The sequence below is a fragment of the Xenopus tropicalis genome, chromosome 2 (genome assembly GCF_000004195.4).
Source record: "Xenopus tropicalis strain Nigerian chromosome 2, UCB_Xtro_10.0, whole genome shotgun sequence".
Lineage (NCBI taxonomy): Eukaryota > Metazoa > Chordata > Amphibia > Anura > Pipidae > Xenopus > Xenopus tropicalis.
The window spans coordinates 115,099,774-115,120,603 of NC_030678.2; the positions used below are offsets into that span (position 1 = coordinate 115,099,774).

At 37.8% G+C, this 20,830-nt stretch overlaps 1 protein-coding gene across 3 annotated transcripts in view; it reads right to left on the minus strand.

Annotated features, from left to right (window-relative positions):
* ppp2r3b (protein phosphatase 2 regulatory subunit B', beta) overlaps nucleotides 1-20,830 on the minus strand; it is a 40,430-nt gene that overhangs the window by 4,542 nt on the left and 15,058 nt on the right. For all 3 annotated transcript variants that reach the window (XR_001169888.3, XM_012957298.3, NM_001079206.1), the window contains 8 exons: nucleotides 12,801-12,986; nucleotides 9,048-9,151; nucleotides 8,399-8,501; nucleotides 6,264-6,338; nucleotides 4,593-4,679; nucleotides 3,889-4,042; nucleotides 2,695-2,743; nucleotides 1,391-1,480 (listed from right to left, as the gene is read on the minus strand). Coding sequence is in view for 2 of the 3 variants with exons in the window: in XM_012957298.3 (XP_012812752.1) it covers nucleotides 1,391-1,480; nucleotides 2,695-2,743; nucleotides 3,889-4,042; nucleotides 4,593-4,679; nucleotides 6,264-6,338; nucleotides 8,399-8,501; nucleotides 9,048-9,151; nucleotides 12,801-12,986 (848 nt within the window). In the remaining variant the exon portion in view is untranslated. The remainder of the gene's footprint in view (nucleotides 1-1,390; nucleotides 1,481-2,694; nucleotides 2,744-3,888; nucleotides 4,043-4,592; nucleotides 4,680-6,263; nucleotides 6,339-8,398; nucleotides 8,502-9,047; nucleotides 9,152-12,800; nucleotides 12,987-20,830) is intronic.

The window sequence follows — 20,830 nt, forward strand, 5'->3', positions numbered from 1 at the left end:
ACCAAAAAAAGTGATTATAAACCACTACAAACCACTTAGTTAAAACAGATCTGGGATTTAGGTGAAACTAAAACCTAATTGTTTAGTTTGCTTTATAAATGTTTTGATATATAAAATCTTTATGCAACCCTTATGCTAATATCACTCTATAATGCCCCGCCTACTTCTAGTTTTTGTTCCCATATATTAACTTCTCTCCACCCAGTCCAATAAACCCCTCTGCCACTACCCAGTCCATCAGCATCTTCTCTCTACCCCATCAATAATTCAGAAGATCTTGGATGTCACACTTTAATTCATATACAACTGCCCCTGTACTCAGAGCTGCTGGCTTATTTTTTGTCGGGGACTTCGCACATGCTCCTTTTGCCTAATCATGCTTCACTTCCTTTGTCCCAGCCATTATGCGGACGGGAGGTATTTTCCTTATTTTCTTTCCAGCCGCCAGCTGGAGCCTTACCAAGGCGATTAATGGCATTGCGCCCATACACTTCTGCACCCTTTTGGTGTTTGATTTGTGCACCCTGCATAGGTGTCATAGTCCTCTGGGCTTGACCCTAGGCCAAGACTTGGTGGTTCTCACCCTAGCTTCGGCAAAGGTGGATCTGCCCGCACATGCTGTTCATTGGCGAAAGCCTTGGACACATGAGCATCGGAGCGCATACCTTCGGGTAGGACTCACAGGCGATGACTCAACACACCCTAATCCCACAGTATCTCTCCTCTGTTCTTCATGCTCTAAATTCATCATCACCTCCTTTCCATCCCCTACACAATCCATCCACACGCATCTTCTCCACCTTTCCAGTCAGTTCACTGCTCAGTGCCACACATACTTGGCCTTTCCCCATTTGGTTCACTTCCTTGTGACACACCAACCCTGCATCACAGCTCTTCAACATACAATTCCTCAGTGACAACCGTTTATCCACCCTGGGTAAAATGCCCACTTGATTCTTCACCCTGCTCAGTGACATGCTCTTACTCCATCATCCTTGCTTTACTGCTAAGTAACATGTTTACCTGCCCTAAGTTCTTTAAATTTGTGCCTGTTCATTTGCCCCTCACTCATTGACATTTCATGCCTACTTATCCCACCTCCACATAGCACTGCAGCCCACTCACTTTTCTTCCTGTTCTATGGCACGGCAGCTCATTTCTTCCTATCATACTCTATTGTCATGGCAGCCATCTCTGTCCTCCATGACATGGCATTCCACTCTTCCCCAGTAACATAACTCCTTCCCTATCGCATTCATCTAGCTCAGTGACATTTCCACCCACTAAGTCCCACAGTTTTGCTTGTGCCGAGATTATATTACTGCACAGAGTGGGAAGAACCACATAGAAATAGCCTAATACTTAATATAAAGGTTATTAGAGATTTTACCTTGTCTGAGTCTTCTTGTCTTCTTCAGATAACAGAAACCAAACAAAATCAGCATAACTAATCTTTCCTTCTTTATGTACTTTTCGACTTCTAGAAAAAATAAATGGTATGCATACATTTTTTTTCACACTTTTGTTTTTCAACAATGCCCTAGTGCCATATTTTGAGCAATTGTTATCTTGATCTAATGAAACACTGCCTTAGTGTCATACAGCTCATGTAAAGACGGAATACGCCTTCTGAAAAACTATATCTATAGTGCAATATCTGGGTAAAATAAACTTTCCTTTATTTTGGTGTTCTTTTTTTAACAAGTGAGAGGTCTACCACTTTTCCCTATTTGATCTGCTTAGATACAATATAAAATCGACTACAGGGAAACAGACTGGCTCCTTTAGCCCAAATTCTGTTAACAAAACTGTATACACCCCTTTTCAACATTAGTTCAGTAGAGCTTGTGCTGAACATACTTTCTGCCTATTTTTTAAACTGGGAGACATCTTTCTCAAAACAGGGTAAAATTTGAAAACAAATTTAAACCAATCTACATTCTGATCCCAAAAATTACAGTAAAAAAACTGCAGTCCAAAGAAAAGTCACGACTGGTCAGTTGATCCAGACTTAGCAAAAAAAAAAAAAAGGGAATGTGAGTTAATGTATCTGCAGTAATAAATCCATTTGTCCCTAGACAGTATATGTAGGCTGAATTAATCATCGGTTGAATGGAACTAACATCTGCAGGACAATAATTTGGAGTTGTTGCCACCTTAACCCACGGGCACATCTCTGTTAGTATGGATGGGCATTGTCTGTACCCAGGTTAAATCCTCTAATTTTAAATATGCAGGTTGACCAACCAGGACACACATAGAAGTGCTTCAAAGACTGCAATGAAGTGGTTCCATATTCTGTTGGAGAATAAAGGCTAGTAATAAAAAGGTTAATAATGCCTCTTGTGCTCTATGGATAAACTGACATACATATATTGGTATGTATCTTTCTTCCAGTATGATACACTGGGAAGAGAGACAAGGCTATAGGAGGATGATTGATCCTTCCTGAATCAAGAAGCTGAATCAAGGAATTTAACCCTTTCACTGCTGAGCAGCATCCTGACTGATGGACTTGCAAGAACAGTAACTGAGGATTCTATGTCTCAGTAGACAAGGGTGGAAAATTGGGTAAACTGTTGCCTGCAATACTAAATAGCTGAAAAAGCAACACATGAAAATTAAGTTGTGTCTGTTGGCCCCCTGAAACACTTCATCAGTTAAATATTATTGCAGATGGTCAAAATACCTTACCGTGTTACTGTGCCTGAGAATATTCTTTGAATTACATGACTTGATATTGCTGTGGATAGAAAGATGGACATAATGTAAATGATGCAGGATGGTTGTGGTTATTATCAACTAAAAATTAAAGTGACACTGACACGTCCCTATGAAAACCCTTCGGAACATGTCAGTATTACTAAACCAAATGGACATGATTTTTTTCCTTTACAAGCAGTACAAGCCCAGTGAGCGAACAATCTGACAATACTTGATGTTCACATAGTAAAAGGCTGGCTGCGTCAGTCATGCTAGGCTAACAGTGCAATCCTTCAATAGGCTGGAACACTGGTTTCATTCTTATGGTCATGTACCAAACAAGCAAAGTTAGTAACTTATTATCATCATAACAGAGACCTCAAGTGAAATATGGGGTAGATTTATGTACAGTGCAAACCAAAAGTCTGTTTGTGGAGCCAGATTAAGATTAGACTGTGATGCTCTAATTGGTGCTTCTGCTACTTACAGAAGAATTATATACTCAATCAAAAATGTTACCCTAGTGGCACTCATTTGACAAAACAACGTGGAAACAACTTTTGGTTTTTATTAGAGATCCAGCAAATGTTTTGGGAAACAAGTGCTCTTGTTTGCACAATGTTGTGTCATAAAAGTTCTATTTGGGTAACAATTTGGCCTATATATTCAGCAGGAAGAAGCCATACATACATTTGTTTTTCCATTTATGGAAGTTAGCATCAGTATGCATCCGTTCTGTACTTTGCCATTTCATTTTAAATAGTTTGCTATGAGCTTTAGTGTGTTCAGTCATCTTTTAACTGTCTTAACAGGGTAGATCACTTTTTAATATGAAGACATTAATATTCTAAGTCTAAGACAATTTGCAATGGGTCTTTTTTATGGTGTTATTTAGCTTTTGTTCAGCAGCTCTCCAGTTTGCTGAACCCATTTTCCCTTCCCCCAAGTTTTACTAGTAATCCTGTATGCATATATATTGAAAGTGGATTTTTAGAGACAAGATTAGACATCAAGATAAACAGTTTATAGTGGCCCTTAGTTTTTACAACATGTACGAAGAAATATTACCATATGGAATAAGTATATATAAAGCACCCAAACAACCCCCTGTTTCTGGGAGTGTCTGAAGCCAATGGATAATGTCTGGCTGGAACATTTTAATGTGAAAGTAGCTGCTCCCCATACCATGATCATTGTGCTTGGCAAGGTCGTTTTCATCAATGTACAAGTCATGGTCAGTGTCAAGCTCCCAGAATTTACAGTAGATAACATAAAAGTGTTCATAAGAAAAGTAATCTGCCGACTGATTGATATCTTCCTCCTCCAGTAATGCAACATGCTGTTAAAAAAACAAAACACACACAATTTATGAACTCACAAAATAAACAAACTACAGTAATTTAAAGCAAGAAATATGAACTCTGAAAAGTAGGAGGATGTTGATGGAGTATTACACAAAATGTATTTTAGAAACCCTTTCTTAACCTTACATTTTTTGTTGTGTTTAATCTGACAGACTGATTTCTTAACTGGCAATCTAGCCTCAACTTGGATTCCCTTCAGCAATGCCATACCAAGGCTATCATAATAATGAGAAAACAGAAAACTATTTTTTAAGATGCAAAATTTCTTTGTCAAATTCAAATACAATTGTCCCAATGCAGGGTTTGGGAGCTATGGGATTACACTACTGTTCATAGTGTCACATCCAGGAGTAAAAGGGAGAATTTCTCACCTGCCTATATTACCTCTTTTGTTCTTAATGTAATTCCTTACAACTATGACAAATACACAAGTGCTCTCTTAATCTTTTTAAAGCCTGTTAATGTCTTTTCTTGCAATATGGTTGTAACCTAAACATTCCAAAGAGTTCTTCGTTTATTAAATACCTGTAAAAAATTACTTTTTCTGAGCTCGGAACATGTGATACGTCCAGACCATGACCTATTCACCAGATAGAAAATCCTTTGAACTACCTGCAAAGAAGATTAAATTTAATGTAAAATGAGAGCCACATAACGTAATACAATTTGTTTACAGGCAAGCTGGACGCACTTTTATTTTTTAATTCTCTCACTAGCAATTCAGGAGAGAATGCAATCTATTCTATTAATGACATGCCTCATGCAATTCAAGCAGTAACCCAAAAATCTGCCCAGGACAGCTACCACCATGAAGCAATACCACAGCTGTATGCACAATTTATTTTTGCATGGCAAAGTGTAACAGTCCTTAAAATGTACGAATACTTTGTGTACTGTTAGCCCTATCAAATGCTAAAGAGGTTTTGAAATATAAACGTAATGCTTTAGCAATTAAGTCATTTCCAAAAAGTGCAGCCCGTGGGTGTACCCATCACACAAGAAACCCAATTCATTATGATATAGAGGCAAGGCTTAACAACATGCAACTTCTGGCAAGGCTACAAACAGAATGTGCCCCTATCCTAACTCGGCCTGAAATGTCTAGCAAATGACAAAGCAAGATGAAATAGATTAGGTTTCTGTACACAAGTGGAGCAGAAATGAAAATAAAAGCCTACCCAGGATCAGGGGGTGGATTCATTTTGTTCAATGATTTAGAAGACAACTGGCTCTAAATTCCTACAGCCATTTAGGAAAGATAAGAACTGCCATTTGCCTGCATTAATGCTCACAAAAGGCAGTGATGGATAAAGCAGATAAAATGAAACAGAAGACTCGCTGAAAATGCAAGCTTGAGACTTGCAGTATATTATTTTTCAAGCCACTCATCAGGGCCAAAATCTCTCTCTTTTTGACACAAACTCAGTTAGGTTTATGTAGAAAAGATGCATGCACACTGAACACAGAAGAAAAAGAACCATTTTCCAACCCGCCATGCTCGCCTTGTTCCATTGTGAAGTGATGCATTCTGGGACCTAAAGTCCCTCTGCTGCTGTGAGAACCTGTGCACCACCCACTATAGAAAGCAGAACAACTTCAAGTACTAGAATCCATCACTTCAAATGGAATAAGATGAGGTAGGGTTTGCATTACACTATGAGCCCAAGGAATGATAGTTTGTCAGAGTACCATGGTTCAATATGTGGAATCAGTTATCAGGTGTTTTATAAGCAGGTGTCCCCATACAGTGATCTTAACTATTTGCCGCCTGTAATATTTTTCACTGGATCTCCCTGTTCAGGAATAAGTAACCCAAAAATTGGTCTCACTGGATGATCCTCCCCCACACTGCAGATTTTTATAGGATTGGGGCCTCTAATGCTCATCTTAAATGGCATCAAATGCCACAATTAAAGAGCCAGGTATGGGTGTGCTAAATGACATGGAAGCTAGCCCTTTCTTTAGAATAACTCAAAATACAATACACTACAATACAAAGGGGGTTGTGGGAGCTCTCCAAAGCTAATGAGAACAAACGTAAAGTTTAACACTGACCTGGTCAAATTTGCATAAAACACACCTAATAAGGGATTAATGAATGCATATTCCCTGGCCCAATTAGATCTAAACAGTGTTAAGCAACTAGAAAATTGTCAGAATAAAAACAGAAAGTAATGTTCCAAAATTGGTACCTACTGTGGTAATGTAACGGGAATGAAATTCTGAAGCTTCTCTTAAAAATGTCAAGTGTGGATGAGTGTTCACTACATCCTGTGGGAAAAGAAACATTCTGCATAAACAACGTGACATCAAATTATTTTATAATTATCAGGGCACCAATTAATAAAATACAATTATTGGGGAATAAAAGCCTACGTGCAGTATCCCTAAATGTCAGAGGTCCACCTGCACTTAAACTTAAGTCATCATATGTGAATATGAAAACACCTGCATAATGTAAGCGCTTACAATGCTCTGAAAGACAAATACCCCATTACTTTGTGTTCACCATCTTGTATTTTAATATTGACAGGTTCAGGCTTTAAAAATGTAGACAATACATCTCTGTGGGGATTTCAAGTTTGGAGAGTGAGAAGTAACACCAGCATTGGCTTCATTCTGAAACTTTGCCACAGCATTTGGAAGTCTGGAGAATGGCTACAAAAGAATGCAGACTGCAGATTTCATTAGGGCAAAAGTTTGGGAACCCCTCTTAATTCTTTGGTTTTGTTTAGCATTGGCGGAGCTTACAAAGTAGCAACTTCCTTAAAATATATAACGTGCCTTATGGAAACAGTAGTATTTCTGCAGTGACAAAGTTTATTGGATTAATAGAAAATATACAATGTGCATCAAAACAAAATTAGACAGGTGCATAAATGTGGGCACCCCCACAGAGATATTAAATCAATACTTAGTTGAGCCTCCTTTTACATATGTAACAGCCTCTAGACGCCTTTTGTAGCCTTTGAAGAGTGTCTGAATTCTGGTTGGCGGTGTTTTTGACCATTCATCCATACAAAATCTCTCCAGTTCAGTTAAATTTGATGGCTGCCCAGCATGGACAGCCTGCTTCAAATCATCCCATAGATTATTAATGATATTCAAGTCGAGGGAATGTGAGGGCCCCAGTCCCTGAACTAGCCACACAGCACCCCCATGGATCCTCCACCAAATTTGACAGTAGGTAGCAGGTGTTTTTCTTGGAATGCGGTGTTCTTCTTCCACCATGCAAAGCGCTTTTTGTTATGACTAAATAACTCAATTTTTGTCTCATCAGTCCAAAGCACTTTGTTCCAAAATGTGTCTGTCTACATGAGCATTTGCATACAACAAGCGTGAGTGCAGAAAGGGCTTCTTTCTCATCACCCTGCCCTACAGATGTTCTTTGTGCAAATTGCGCTGAATTGTAGAACGATGTACAGAAAAACCATCTGCAGCAAGATGTTCTTGAGGGTCTTTGGAGGTGATCTTTGGGTTGTCTGTAACCACTCACAATCCTACGCATATGCCGCTCCTGTATTTTTCTTAGCCTGGGTTTTACAGCAACTGTGCCTGTGACCTTCCATTTCGTTATTACATTCCTTACAGTTGAAACAGACAGTTTAAACCTCTGAGATAGCTTTTAGCCTTACCCTAAACTCAGATCTTTTTAGAGTTGCTTTGAGGATCCCATGCTGTCACTCTACAGAAGCACAACTTGCAACTGGCCACCTTAAATACCTTTTCTCATATATGGACACACCTACCTATGAAGTTCAAGGCTTAGCGAGCAAATTCAACTAATTTGGTATTGCCAGTAATCAGTATTGAGCAGTTACATGCACTCAAATTAGCAAAATTACAAGGGTACCCACATTTTTGCACAGCAAGTTTTTCACATTTGATTTAATTACATACAACTAAATACTGCTTCACTACAAATCTTTGTTCAGAAAACACCCCAGTACTCAGATGTTCCTGGGAATGAAAGACATACCACTGTTATCTTTTTTGTTTAAAGTGTTGTAAATTATTATGCTGGCTGAGAGGGGCTCCCAAACTTTTTCATATGACTGTAAATGTCACAATAAGCTGATTATTAATTTATTCAGATTTACATTACACAACAGCTCTGAAACCTAATAATAATAAGCTGAAGCTACAAGACCATAACATATAAATCTATAAGTTTCAGTTTATATTTTATTGCATTAAGTTTAGTATATAAAATATGGCATTCTTGGCCATGTTCATTTTTAGAGTTTAAGGTGGTTTTCCTTAGGTAAATATGAATCAATCTGTGAATGTGCCCCAGGCTGCCGACAGAACAAAGGAAATTGAATGCTTACTTGTAAAAATGGAATGAAGTCTTCCTGTTCCAAATAACTGCATCCGGGTTTTGCAAGAAGCTGCATGAATTTTGCAGCATCATCATGGCAAGTATGCAAGATCCTAAGATGCAGATGGATCAATGAGAATGAGTCACAAATCACATTCAACAGTGTGAAACAATTGTGAATGAAATGGCATCTCAGAAGAGATCTGTAATATATTATATCCATCCACACACACCACATATCAGCACTGCACTAATTGGGACTAATATACAAACTTTTTTAAAAAAAAAAAAAAAAAAAACAACAAAATACAGGGGCATCCTGTTACCTTGTTCAGAAGTGACCAAAAACTTGAATATTTAATTTTATAGTCCTGATGATTTCAATGTGATCTTGACATAGCAGAAATTGGGACCCTCTAGAAGTCTGTATCTAATTTTCAGCTATACACATTATATACTTAAATGCAAGTGAATATTTTTTAAAATATAAATTATATATGTGAATGTAAGACATTTGGGAGCTTACAGCTGACATTTAAATATTAAAAGTCTATTTTGTGAGAAGTTGCTTCAAGTCCTGCAGAGAAACAGACTAAACAAATTTTGTGAATAAAATGCACTCTATTTGCGAAATTTGAGTAATACAGCTAAGAACTTACTTTCGCCACATGGCTATGAACTTATGAACAGACACGTATCCTGTCCTCTCTCCACCAGCTGCATAAAACAATGGTGCTTTCCAATAGAGTGGGCATTCACAAGCCTTAAAAATATGCAGGTAGACATTAATAATATAACAGGTGCTATAGGAAAACTTTCTTCAGAAAAAACATTTAAATAAATAAATAAATGAAACTCCTTTATAACTGTGGTCACTGCCATACAGAAACATAGCTAAAGAATTTTATGAATAAGTTTCCAGTATTTAATATAATATGCTGGTCCACAGCATGAGAGATGAGGGAGCGTCAGATTCACCAAATACTCCAATACAAAAGTCATCATTCCAAACCAGTGATGATCAAAAAGCAGGAATGGTAGAGGTGAGTAAAAGTGCATAGTTGATGAACCACTGGAAAGACAACAGGAATGCATTCTGCAAAACAGGCTTTATGAGAGGCTGAATTCCTTGTGACTGAAGATATAAACACCTCACAATGAGTTTCCTTCATAAATGAGAGATGGTCTTGTATCAAATGCTTGAGATCTGCAGTTATTTTGGCCTATACATGCACATGCACTGATGATTTCATTAGTGGAGTTCAAACTAATGATTTAAAAATCTAAGGTACATTCCACGAATCACTAATGAATTGCCATACTTATTAGCACATTAATTAAATTATTTATATGAACTATTTCTAAACTATTTTGAATAATTATAATTATGGGTAACATTAGCTGTTTAAATTGTGATCCGTTTACTTAATTATTAGAGCTATTACTACCAACAAATGTATTTTTTTTTAGTTGTAATATAGGTGTGTAGGTGCCATCTCAGTGCATTGTGCCCGAGTCTGAGCTTTCAGAAGGAGCCAGCGCTACACATTAGGACTGCTTTAACTTAACCTATTGTTTCTCCTACTCCCATGTAACTGGAGGAGTCCCAAGCCAGACTTGGATTTCTTACTATTGAGTGCTATTCTGATATCTACTGGGAGCTGCTATCTTGCTCCCTTCCCATTTTTTCTGCTGATCGGCTGCTGGGAGGGGTGTGATATCACTCCAACTTGCAGCTCAGCAGTAAAGTGTGACTGAAGTTTATCAGCACAGGTCACGTGGCTGTGGCACCTTGGGAAATGAAGAATATGGCTAGCCCCATGTGAAATTTCAAAATTAAATACAAAAAAAAAAATCTGTCTGTGTATTTGAAAAACAGATTTCAATGCATGATTCTGCTGGAGAAGCTCTATTAACTAATTTGTTCTTTTTGAAATAAATGGGGTAACCCATGGCAGCCATATAACTATGATGTGATCAGTACACATTTTATCTGCTGATGGGCTGCTAAGATTTACTTGACCTGACACAAACCTTGTGACCTTTTTTCCACCCCTCCATAGAAGTCCTCGTAGTGCTGTGACAGTACTGTGCTGCACTTTACAAATAAAGAAATCACTGTGGTTTGGCTACATAAAGGAATGTTTTACATAAGCATTCTAAGAGGTTCATCTTGCTTTAATACACAGTACTAAACACAGTCTCTAAACACCGGGGAATTCCCTACCAGTCATTTGAACTGAAGAAGCCACTCGGATGAGTGGTGAAACGTTTTCAAGAAAAACTCAGAAAAGTCCAGTTGTTTTAGACTTAATTCTACTAGATACTGTATATCATGACCTGGATGAATGAGAATCTTCATAGACACAGTCTCTACTCTGAATTCCAGCTCACCTGACTGCAGCCCAATCTCCCCCTCTGCTGAGAACTCCAGCTGTCCTGCTTCCCCCATCTCTCACCAACTCCGGCTCAAGCTGTCCCACTGTCCAAAATCCCTGCCCCGCGATACACTGTCCATTTTGTACCACCTCTAAGCCTTTCACTCCTTTCTGGCTTCCAGACATTCTACTACAAAGATGGAGAGGCTGCAGGGCTCATATCTTTAGAAATTTAAATTAAAGGACATGTAAACCCCACATACAAAAATTTAATCAGTGAACAGCCTCTTTGCAATCTTTCAATACCTGCCACATTGGTTGTCCAGAGGTTAATAGTAAGGCTGCAGCATCCCCTTTATCGCTTAGATTTCCTTGTCCTCCTGTAACCCACTCAGCCCCCACCCTCAGGAATTTGCTTTGGCTGTAGGCTTGTGGGCATGCTCAGTTGTTCCAAGCTCAGATTACTAAACACGCCCTCCAGTCTAGCAGCCAGTGAAGAGATGGCATTGCTGGTTCCCATAGAAACTCGGCTCTAGCTGTCTGCTTCAGTTTTTTACTCCTGAGCTCAGCTTTACCATTACAGTGCTCAAACAAAGCAGAACTTTTATCAAAGACAGTTCTGCCTGTTTGAGCCTGTTTTCTTGATTAAATGTATGCTGAATAAGGGTCTGTGTATGCGATTTGCAGATTTAAATGTATCTGATTATGTATCAGAGGAAAAATGGCCACCGGGTGAAAGCTGCTATTTGCTTTAGGAAAATGTGATGGTGCTGGCAAACGGAGGGGATATTTGCAGTACAAACAATGCCATATGCGTGGGGGAGACATGCCCAACTGATATACATTGTAGGCAAAGGAAGGCTTTACATGTCCTTTAAATTATTTAAATTTAGATTTAACCAGGGGAATGTATTTTAAGGGCTCTTAAATAACACTTCCACATATTTTGGCAATACACAGGTACCAGTTGACAACACAGCCCCTGCAGCAAATAAACTAGATACTGGTTCCAATAAGAAGATTCAGCTGCTTTGCACTAAAAATCCTAAATACCACCTCTGTTGACTATATAAGGGCTGTTGTACACATTCAAGTACCTAGCTAATCATTAACCGGAATCTTCATCTGTCTTATTTAGCATCCTGGGAATATGTCCCAGTAGGGAATCCTGCCAAAAGAATCTTACGATTAAACAGTGTTCATGGAAACAAACAAAGCACGTTCTTTGCTTTAGTCTGCTTTAGTTAAAAAAAAAAATTCTACATGACCGATGAGTAACGAGCGATCTCAAGTATATAAATACTGTACAGAAAAATATAAATATCTAAGAGCACCTTTGAAATCGCTAGTAATTACGTGTTGTTTACAGCACTGTGGGTCTGCCTTCCCCTGGAAGGGGGCCTGAAGCAGTGAAACGGTGGGAGGGAGATTAAAAAAAGAAAGCAATTTTTGCAAGATCTTTGCTATTTGCTCTCTCTAAATATATCAGAATGCCTAGCTTGGAGGTAAATTAGGGCAAGATTTTGGTTAGAATTTTTTTTAAATTTTCCTAGATATTCTTGTAATTATGGCCTTATTCAGCAATGCCCAGATAAGAGTCTCCGAGCCCTGCGCATGTGCAGTTATCTGAAAATCTTTCTCTGTATAGCAACGACGTTTAGGTAACACGCCCCTACGAGAATATCACTGACATTTCTTGTGCTGTCTGCCCAATAAGCCTATACAAACTGCCACCACATCAATTTGCCATAATGACGAGTTTTGCAAAGCTCCCCACTATCCCTTGGTCATACAGTACTTTGTGTGACACATTCGCAAATGGCTAGCCAACATGGCCATCACAAGCCCCAGTTCTCTGCAAAATAAACTTGCATCAGCGCAAGGAAAGTTAGTAAACAACTGATTTTTCAATGAAGCTTCAATGGGGCTTGTAACAATCATTTTGGGAGAAGGTTGTTCTGTTAAGGCAGTGATATACACTTAACTATACAGCAAATATTGGAAAAATATAAACATAAAATTAAAAGTAATTACCTTGGCCACTTTACCCATATCTTCCAAAGTTGCTCTTTCAAGAGGAAAGCCAGAAAAAGTCTTCTCTATTTTTGAAATGATGCCATCAATATTAAGATTAGCTTTTGGGCATCCCTTAGGAAAGTAAAATTTTGGAATGTTTTGGCTTAAGGCAGGCGTCAGTGGTTCTTCCTTCTTTGGATGAACCTAAGAAAACAAAAACATATTTAAATAAATATACAATACAAGTGATTATAGTTTTATCAGTTTCAGTTGCTTTTAATTGACTCTACAACACAAGGTGCTAGACAAAGGGCTCTGGCACACGGGGAGATTAGTCGCCCGCGACAAAAATGCCAAAGGAAGTTGCCTCAAGTTGCCTTGAGAGGAAACTTCCGGGAAATCGCGGCATGGTGTATGCCATGTCACTGTCGATTTACATTTTCGCCAGTGGGATAGCATTTCGGGGAGATTAGTCGCCCGTGACAAGGGAGATTTGTCGCAGACGACTAATCTCCCCGTGTGCCAGAGCCCTTGAGGTTTGTGCCAAAATCTGTGCACCAAATCTTGCATCATAAAGCCATGTCTTGATAAATGGAAGAGGTGAGCTTAAAGGATGGTTCAGACTTTGATCGTAGCACAGGGAAAGCTGAACTTTTGCTAGATTAAATCAGTTAAGCTTTTAGCCCACAATTGTGGGTTTTGCTTATAAAATATGACCAGGCAAAGCTCCAAAAACACCACAACTGCACAGCCCATTGTACCTTTCCCAACAGAAACTGAACTGGCTGCAGAGTACACTACAGAGGGGAAACTGCATACAATACCACTGATTACAAATTATTTGAGAACCATACTGACACTACAGAATCCCTTGAGAATCCCTTCCACTCCAGCTAGCTACAGTGTGAGGAGCTGCTTAAGCAGTAGGGCTGGAGAAGGATCTGAATTCCTATATAAACACCACACCTATCAGTCCAAATATGACATTTCAATAGTAGAAGTACACTTGCCATACTATAGGCCTGCTATGAAATCAGTGGTATGAAAGCTTTTGGATGAGGTAATGGATATGACATATGAATACCTTGCAAATCACAATACTATAAGCATGGTTTTATGTGAAATAGACTTTTTTTTTACCAGACAAATGAATTTGCCTTTAACGAAGAGGTGAGAGGGTTTAAGAATTTTCCAAAGTATCTAATACAGTACCACAGAGAATGTTACAGATTAAATTAGGGAATATAGGTCTGGATCATAATATTTATACTTTGATAAAGATCTGGCTGAAGGATAGGGCTACAAAGAGTGGTGGTAATTGGAACATTTACTACTGGACCAGTGTGTTTAGTCGAGTAGCCTAGGGGGTCTGTTCTTGGCTCTTTGCTTTTTAATTTGTTTATTGTATTAATGTCCTTGAGGTTGGCATTCTATCCACTGTTTCTGTTTTGGCTGATACTAAATTGTACAAAACTATAGGTTCCATGCACTAAATAGGCTACATTTAAAAAGTGTATTCTTGAACCAACAACTCTCCAGATGGCACCCCTTTAGACTAGAGAAAGAAAACATTTATCTGAGCACCTGGTTTGAGGCCATGGGGAGCAAAATCCAAGGGGCTGGGGAGCAACGTGTTGCTCGCGAGCCACTGGTTGGGGATCAGTGACTTACACAGTCCGATGCTTTACCTAGACTTGCCTTACCTCATTTATTAAAAATGAAGCAATATTCCCAACAGGCTACTCAGTTTTTAGGATAGATAGGGACACAGGATTAAGTCGGGGGCAGTGCAATATACATTAAGAACTGAAATTTAAATATCGGTGTGAATATCAATGTGGACCATTTCTTCTACCTAGAGAAATACAGCACATCATCCTCACAGCTGCATACAATTCCAATTTAGAATAAGTGCAGTGCATGAACAATTACATAATTACCAAATACAGAACAAATATCTTAAAGGTCATATTAATACTAAGTGGTGATTTTAATCACTGCCAATAAAAATCATCATCTCAACATTTTTGCTTAAAGACGTGAGACTGGACCAGTGGTATCAAAATAGCCATTACCAGTCCATCTTAGGGAACTTTGACACCACAGCCATGCTAGTATGGACTGCAAACAATAGGCTTTCACCAGAGTAGTAAGAAATTGATCAGTACTCCTTATTCCTGCATGCAGCTTCAGGAGGGAGAGGAGACAAACAGTGAATTCAGCTGCACAGAATCTGTTACTTGAAAGAAATGGTACAAAATTTCTAATTGGAGTACATTGCTAATATGCTTCTTTTTAGGGTTACCAGCAGTACAAGCAATATGGTTATTTGCCTTTACATCCCCTTTAACCATCTCTATGCAATTGCCAAAAAAAGAGGCATATCCACTTAGCCTTTAATCAGAATTGGACAAACCATTAAATCAGATTTCTAAAGATTGTGTTCTAAGGGTCTTCTTAAAAGTAAATAACGTCTCTCCAAACATCCTGAAATCATGTGCAGAATAACTGGTAGAGTTTTACAAGTCACTCGCAAAAGCAATAATTCTGCACTGCTACAAGATGTCCGCAATCATTTCACTACCCAAGGAAACAACAACCACCTGTCTAAATCACTTCACTACAGAGCAGTCGCACTCACCAAAGTTTTAATGAAAATCTTTGGTTAAAATATTTTATAACTATTTTTTCAATAAACTCCAAACACCCTAGAACCACTATAGCTTGCCTACAGACTAAATTAATCACCTGAAGATGCGACTGCAATGGCACTGCATTATGTTTATCAATGGGCAGAGAAACCCAACTTATGCACATACAAGCTGCGTCTAGAATAAGCTCTGCATTTAACACTGTCAAAACTGGGAAGCTTATTCAAAACTAAAGAACCTGGGTCTGTCAATCAATTGGGTCACAGACTTTCTAACAAACCCCAATTGGTCAAAGTCCACCAACATATCTGTGATTACAGGAACACCACAAGCATGCTGCCTCAATCCCAAACTGTTAGCCCTGCACACATAACTGTGTATCTACAAATTTGCAGATGACAACCACAGTAGTCTCTCACATACAGGAAGAAGGTGGGAGAATGTTTTCTTGGTTTTACCAGTCATTCCTCAGTTTGGAGTGGAGAAAAGACATTTGTATATTTGTTCTATTTCTATTTACTGATTTATTTTGAAAAAAAGATTTTGTCTAACTGCACTTTACTAAACTGCTTTGTTCACGGGGGCTCAAACGTTTTTTATGCGGCATAGGGTTATTTTCCCTTTTAAGATGCAATAGCAAAGTTCCTTCACCTCCTTTTTGCATAGGCTGCAAAACATATTGGCACCCCCTAATTAAGTCAGGTTTCCTTGTCCTTTAAAGATGAAATTACATAAATGTTTTCAATATCACACATTTTTTTTTTACTTAACATATTAATTTAGGTTGAAAAAGAATGTCGACAGATCCAAGATGGCAGCTGCGTTCTTGCAAATCAGGGGAACGTTTGTGAGGCTTGTGCACGGAAATCAGTTGAGATTTGAGAAGCATAGATGGGAATTTGTTTGCTAAAGTATGGGTTTGGGGGACTATCCTTGTCCCTTAAGGTCACAGTTAAGATTCTGGAAGATAATTAGATTCCTGTACATTGGCATCCGTTTGCTTATGCTAAAAAGAACATGAGGGTAAGGATAATGTAAATGTAAATATTAAGTATTATAAATAATGTAAAAGCCAAATTATCTCAAGTATCTTTTTGTGCATACTTATTACATTTAAATGCCTCCATGACATCTTAAGGTATTTGAAATATTCCAAAATGAGGCAAGTGGTATGAATCAGCTCTCATTAATTGCTACTTTATTTAATTAACTTTAATTATAGGTAAATATTGATGTTGCTGAAGTATGTACCATACGCACCTTTAACATGTTTTCATAGTAACTGTATGCACATAATTTAGAATGAACTTTTAGATCATGTAGAATGAGATGACCCCATTGCGCATTTTCCCTTCGTTCCAGGGAACAGGGCTCCTGAGCCATATTACTCACAGTAACAAGGGAAGTGCAAAGCACAAAGGTGTTGGGGATCACTGTTTGACCACCTCACCTGTTTTCAACCTTGTTCTCTGTGACGACACATGCAAACTAGAAGCAGACTCACAATCATGCACCACTGCACAAGCTCCTGGTTGTTGATCACAGGGGTTAAATTAGAGAAGCTGCGAGTGATGGGATTGGAGAGAGGGGGTGTAAAAATGTCTCCCTTTAAAAAGCTAACTAGCTGCTCAGGTCAATGTCACCAGCAAACAGATTCATTTTAGACTCAGATTAATACTATCACTAATAAAATAAATTTCTATTTCTATTAGAACTCTCTCCTATTCATATGTCAGTCTTTCACTTATACCCATTACCTATTTACTATGATAAGTGGAGCTGAAAATAGGTGTTTTTCAAAGCACAGAACTGCAAAACAAATGATTAAATAATGCAAAAGCTGCATGGAATAATAATGACCAGTCAAACTGTTTCAAAATGCAACTGTTTGAATTCCAATTGCTTGAGCTAAAAGAGTTGAGAGATCCTCAGTCTATGAATGTTAGCAAAGCCTCCAAGGATGCAAAGAATCTATCCAACCACGTGGAATATAAGAGTTGGTATATTAAATTCCAGAGTGACAATTTCATTTCATACATTAAAGGACTACAAGGGTTTCATTTTGTTTCCAGAGCCTTTCAGTGTCCTTCAGAAATGTTCTGGGGAAGAGCTGATATGCTTTCAGCACTGTAACACATGCAATAAATACATTGACACATTGGAATTTTGTGCTAATCCTATGAAGTTATGCCTGGGATACTATTTTACTCAGATGTAAGTATAAAGCACAAACCCCCATTTTGGCACATGCTACAGAACTAACACCCATCTTCCACACATTAGGAGGTGACCCCTGTCTATACATCAGTGACTTCTTTGACCTTTTAAAGGGGAAGTTTATCATTAAATTAGCTTTTAATATAGTATGATGTAGACATTGCTAATCTGAGACAATGTGCAATTGTTCTTCATTTTTTATGGCTTTTCAGTTATTAAGCTTTTTGGCCAGCAGCTCTCCATTCCAGCTCTCCAAGGTATTATTTACCCTAGCAACCAGGCAGTGGCTTAAAAAAGATGGAAATATGAATAGTAGAGGGCCTGCATAGAAAGATACAGTAATAAATGTGTAACCTTACAGAGCAATCAATTCTGGCTGCTTGGGTCAATGACCCCCATTTGAAAGCTGGAAAGAGGCAGAAGAGCAAGGCAAATAATTAAAAAATTATAAAAAATAATGAACAAATTACAAAGTTGCTAGGAATAGGCCATTCTATAACATGCAGAGTTAACCACCCCTTTAAAGTTGTTAGAGGTCTTGAATCTAGTTGGTTGTCTGACATTAGAGTACCACTACATACAGTCATATATTTATATATTATATGCATATACTGAATAGTTACACAATTAAAGGGAACATAAACCCAAAAATATAGTTTTGCCTAATGAAGGAAAATGAAATTCAAGCAGTTTTACAATAACACGTCATTTGTAAACGTTATTGAAATACCCTGTTTTCCCGAAAATAGGACATCCTCCAAAAGTAAGGCACCCCCCCCGATTTTTCACCCCCCTCGGAAAATAAGGCACCCCCCGAAAATAAGACACCCACCTATACGATGGAATAAATGTGTACTGTATTCTTCCTCATGGAAAAATAAGACATCCCCTGAAAATAAGACCTAGTGCATATTTTGGAGCTTAAAAAAATATAAGACAGTGTCTTATTTTCGGGGAAACACGGTAAGTATCAGTCTGTCCTTTTTTGCACTGCTTGTTCTGCCTCTTTAAACTATCTAGCAGAAGACAGCCTTGCATGCTTTGTCCCACGTCTGTTATATCAGCTGCCTTCTGCGACACTGTAGTCAGAACCATCAGGGCTGAGAATAGAAAGGGACAGATTTCTTTTATTAGCTATATTCACAAATAACGTTAAAACCACTACAAATTTTTAATTCATGTAAAATGGAAAGTTGCTTAGACTTAATTATTAGACAATTTTATTTTTGTTTTACATCCCCTTTAAACACCAAAGGTTACCAACAAAGAGGGCAATATGCCAGAAAGCCAGAAGCAGTTACAAGGAAGTGAGTCACCTAAAAAAGAAAAGGGATATCGCATCTCTGAACTGAGGGACGATATGTAGCCTTCCAAGAACTTTTTTGGCAGCCCCCAGAATGCCCAAATTTTAATATAAATTAGTAACAAAAACATTGTACCCGTTAACTATTTCTTTACAAAGCTATTTTATATATCTATATTACAATATAAATATATTCGGGTATGGGATCATTTATTCAGAAAGCTCTGAATTACAGGAAAGCCATCCCCCATATACAGGTATGGGACCCCTTATCCAGAATGCTCGGGACCTGGAGTTTTCTGGATAAGGGATCTTTCTGTAATTTGGGTCTCCATACCTCAAGTCATCCTCTAAAAATCATTTAAATATTGAATAAACCCAATAGGATTGTTTTGCCCCCAATAAGGATTAATTATATCTTAGTTGGGATCAAGTACAAGTACTGTTTTATTATTACAGAGAAAAAGAGAATCATTTTTAAAAATTTGAATTATTTGCTTATAATGGAGTCTATGGGAGATGGCCTTACTGTAATTCAGAACTTTCTGGATAACGGGTTTCCGGATAAGGGATCCTATACCTGTACTCCATTTTAATCAAATAATTCTAATTCTTAAAAATGATTTCCTTTTTCTTTGTAATAATAAAACAGTACCTTGTACTTGATCCCAAGAAAGAAACAATTAATCCTTATTGGAGGCAAAACAATCATATTGGGTTTATTTAATGTTTAAATGATTATTTAGTAGCCATAGGGTATGGAGATCCAAATTACGGAAACACCACTTATCCAGAAAACCCCAGGTCCTGAGCATTCTGAATAATAAGTCTCATAATTGTTTTTAAAATCTTGTACAAAGGCAAGATGTATGCTAAGGACCACATGTTTTTGCACTAAACCAGATATTATATACAGGTATCGGACCCCTTATCCGGAAACCCGTTATCCAGAAAGCTCCGAATTACGGAAAGGCCGTCTCCCATAGACTCCATTATAAGCAAATAATTCAGAATTTTAAAACTGATTTCTTTTTTTATGTAGAAATAAAACAGAACCTTGTAATTGATCCCAACTAAGATATAAATAATCCTTATTGGATGCAAAACAATCCTATTGGGTTTAATTCATGTTTTATTAATTTTTTAGTAGACTTAAGGTATGGAGATCCAAATTACGGAAAGACCCCTTATCCGGAATACCCTTGGTCCCGAGCATTCTGGATAATGGGTCCTATACCTGTACCATTAAATAAATTAAATATCTAATAAATCTAATAAAGTTTCTATCAAAACAGAACAGTTTAATCTGTTACTGGAGCATTAATCTGCACATTTGTATGTGTATTTGTATGTGAACACAACTGGGACCATGATGCACTAATGTACATTAATCTTTTCAAAGGCTTTAATGCAATAATGCCCCTAGTGACAATTATTATTAAATGGCACCATTTTTTTTCATTATTGAGCACACAAGGAGTTTTATTGGTATGATATTGCTTAATAGAATTATTGACCTTTTCAACTTTATAGATGTTATCACTGATACACTTTTTGGGCCAACTCCCCCAAAAAAACTGATTATTTACAGACATAAATAATGATAGTCTCAAGACAGCTAACATGTTTGCATGTATAAAATGCAGATGTTGACCAAATCTAGATGGTCAGTCTGACACTTGACACACTAGTGTTCTGGAAATGTAACAGAGGGCAATGTGGTAGGTAATCTGTCCCTTAAACCAAAGGCCATCAAGATAACAAAAATAAAATACACGCAGCTGTCTACACTAAAACAAGCTGTTCAGTTGTCAGGGCATTGTATCACAAAGTACATAAAGAAATTCACTTAACTGTAAGACGAAACTTGTCTGAAA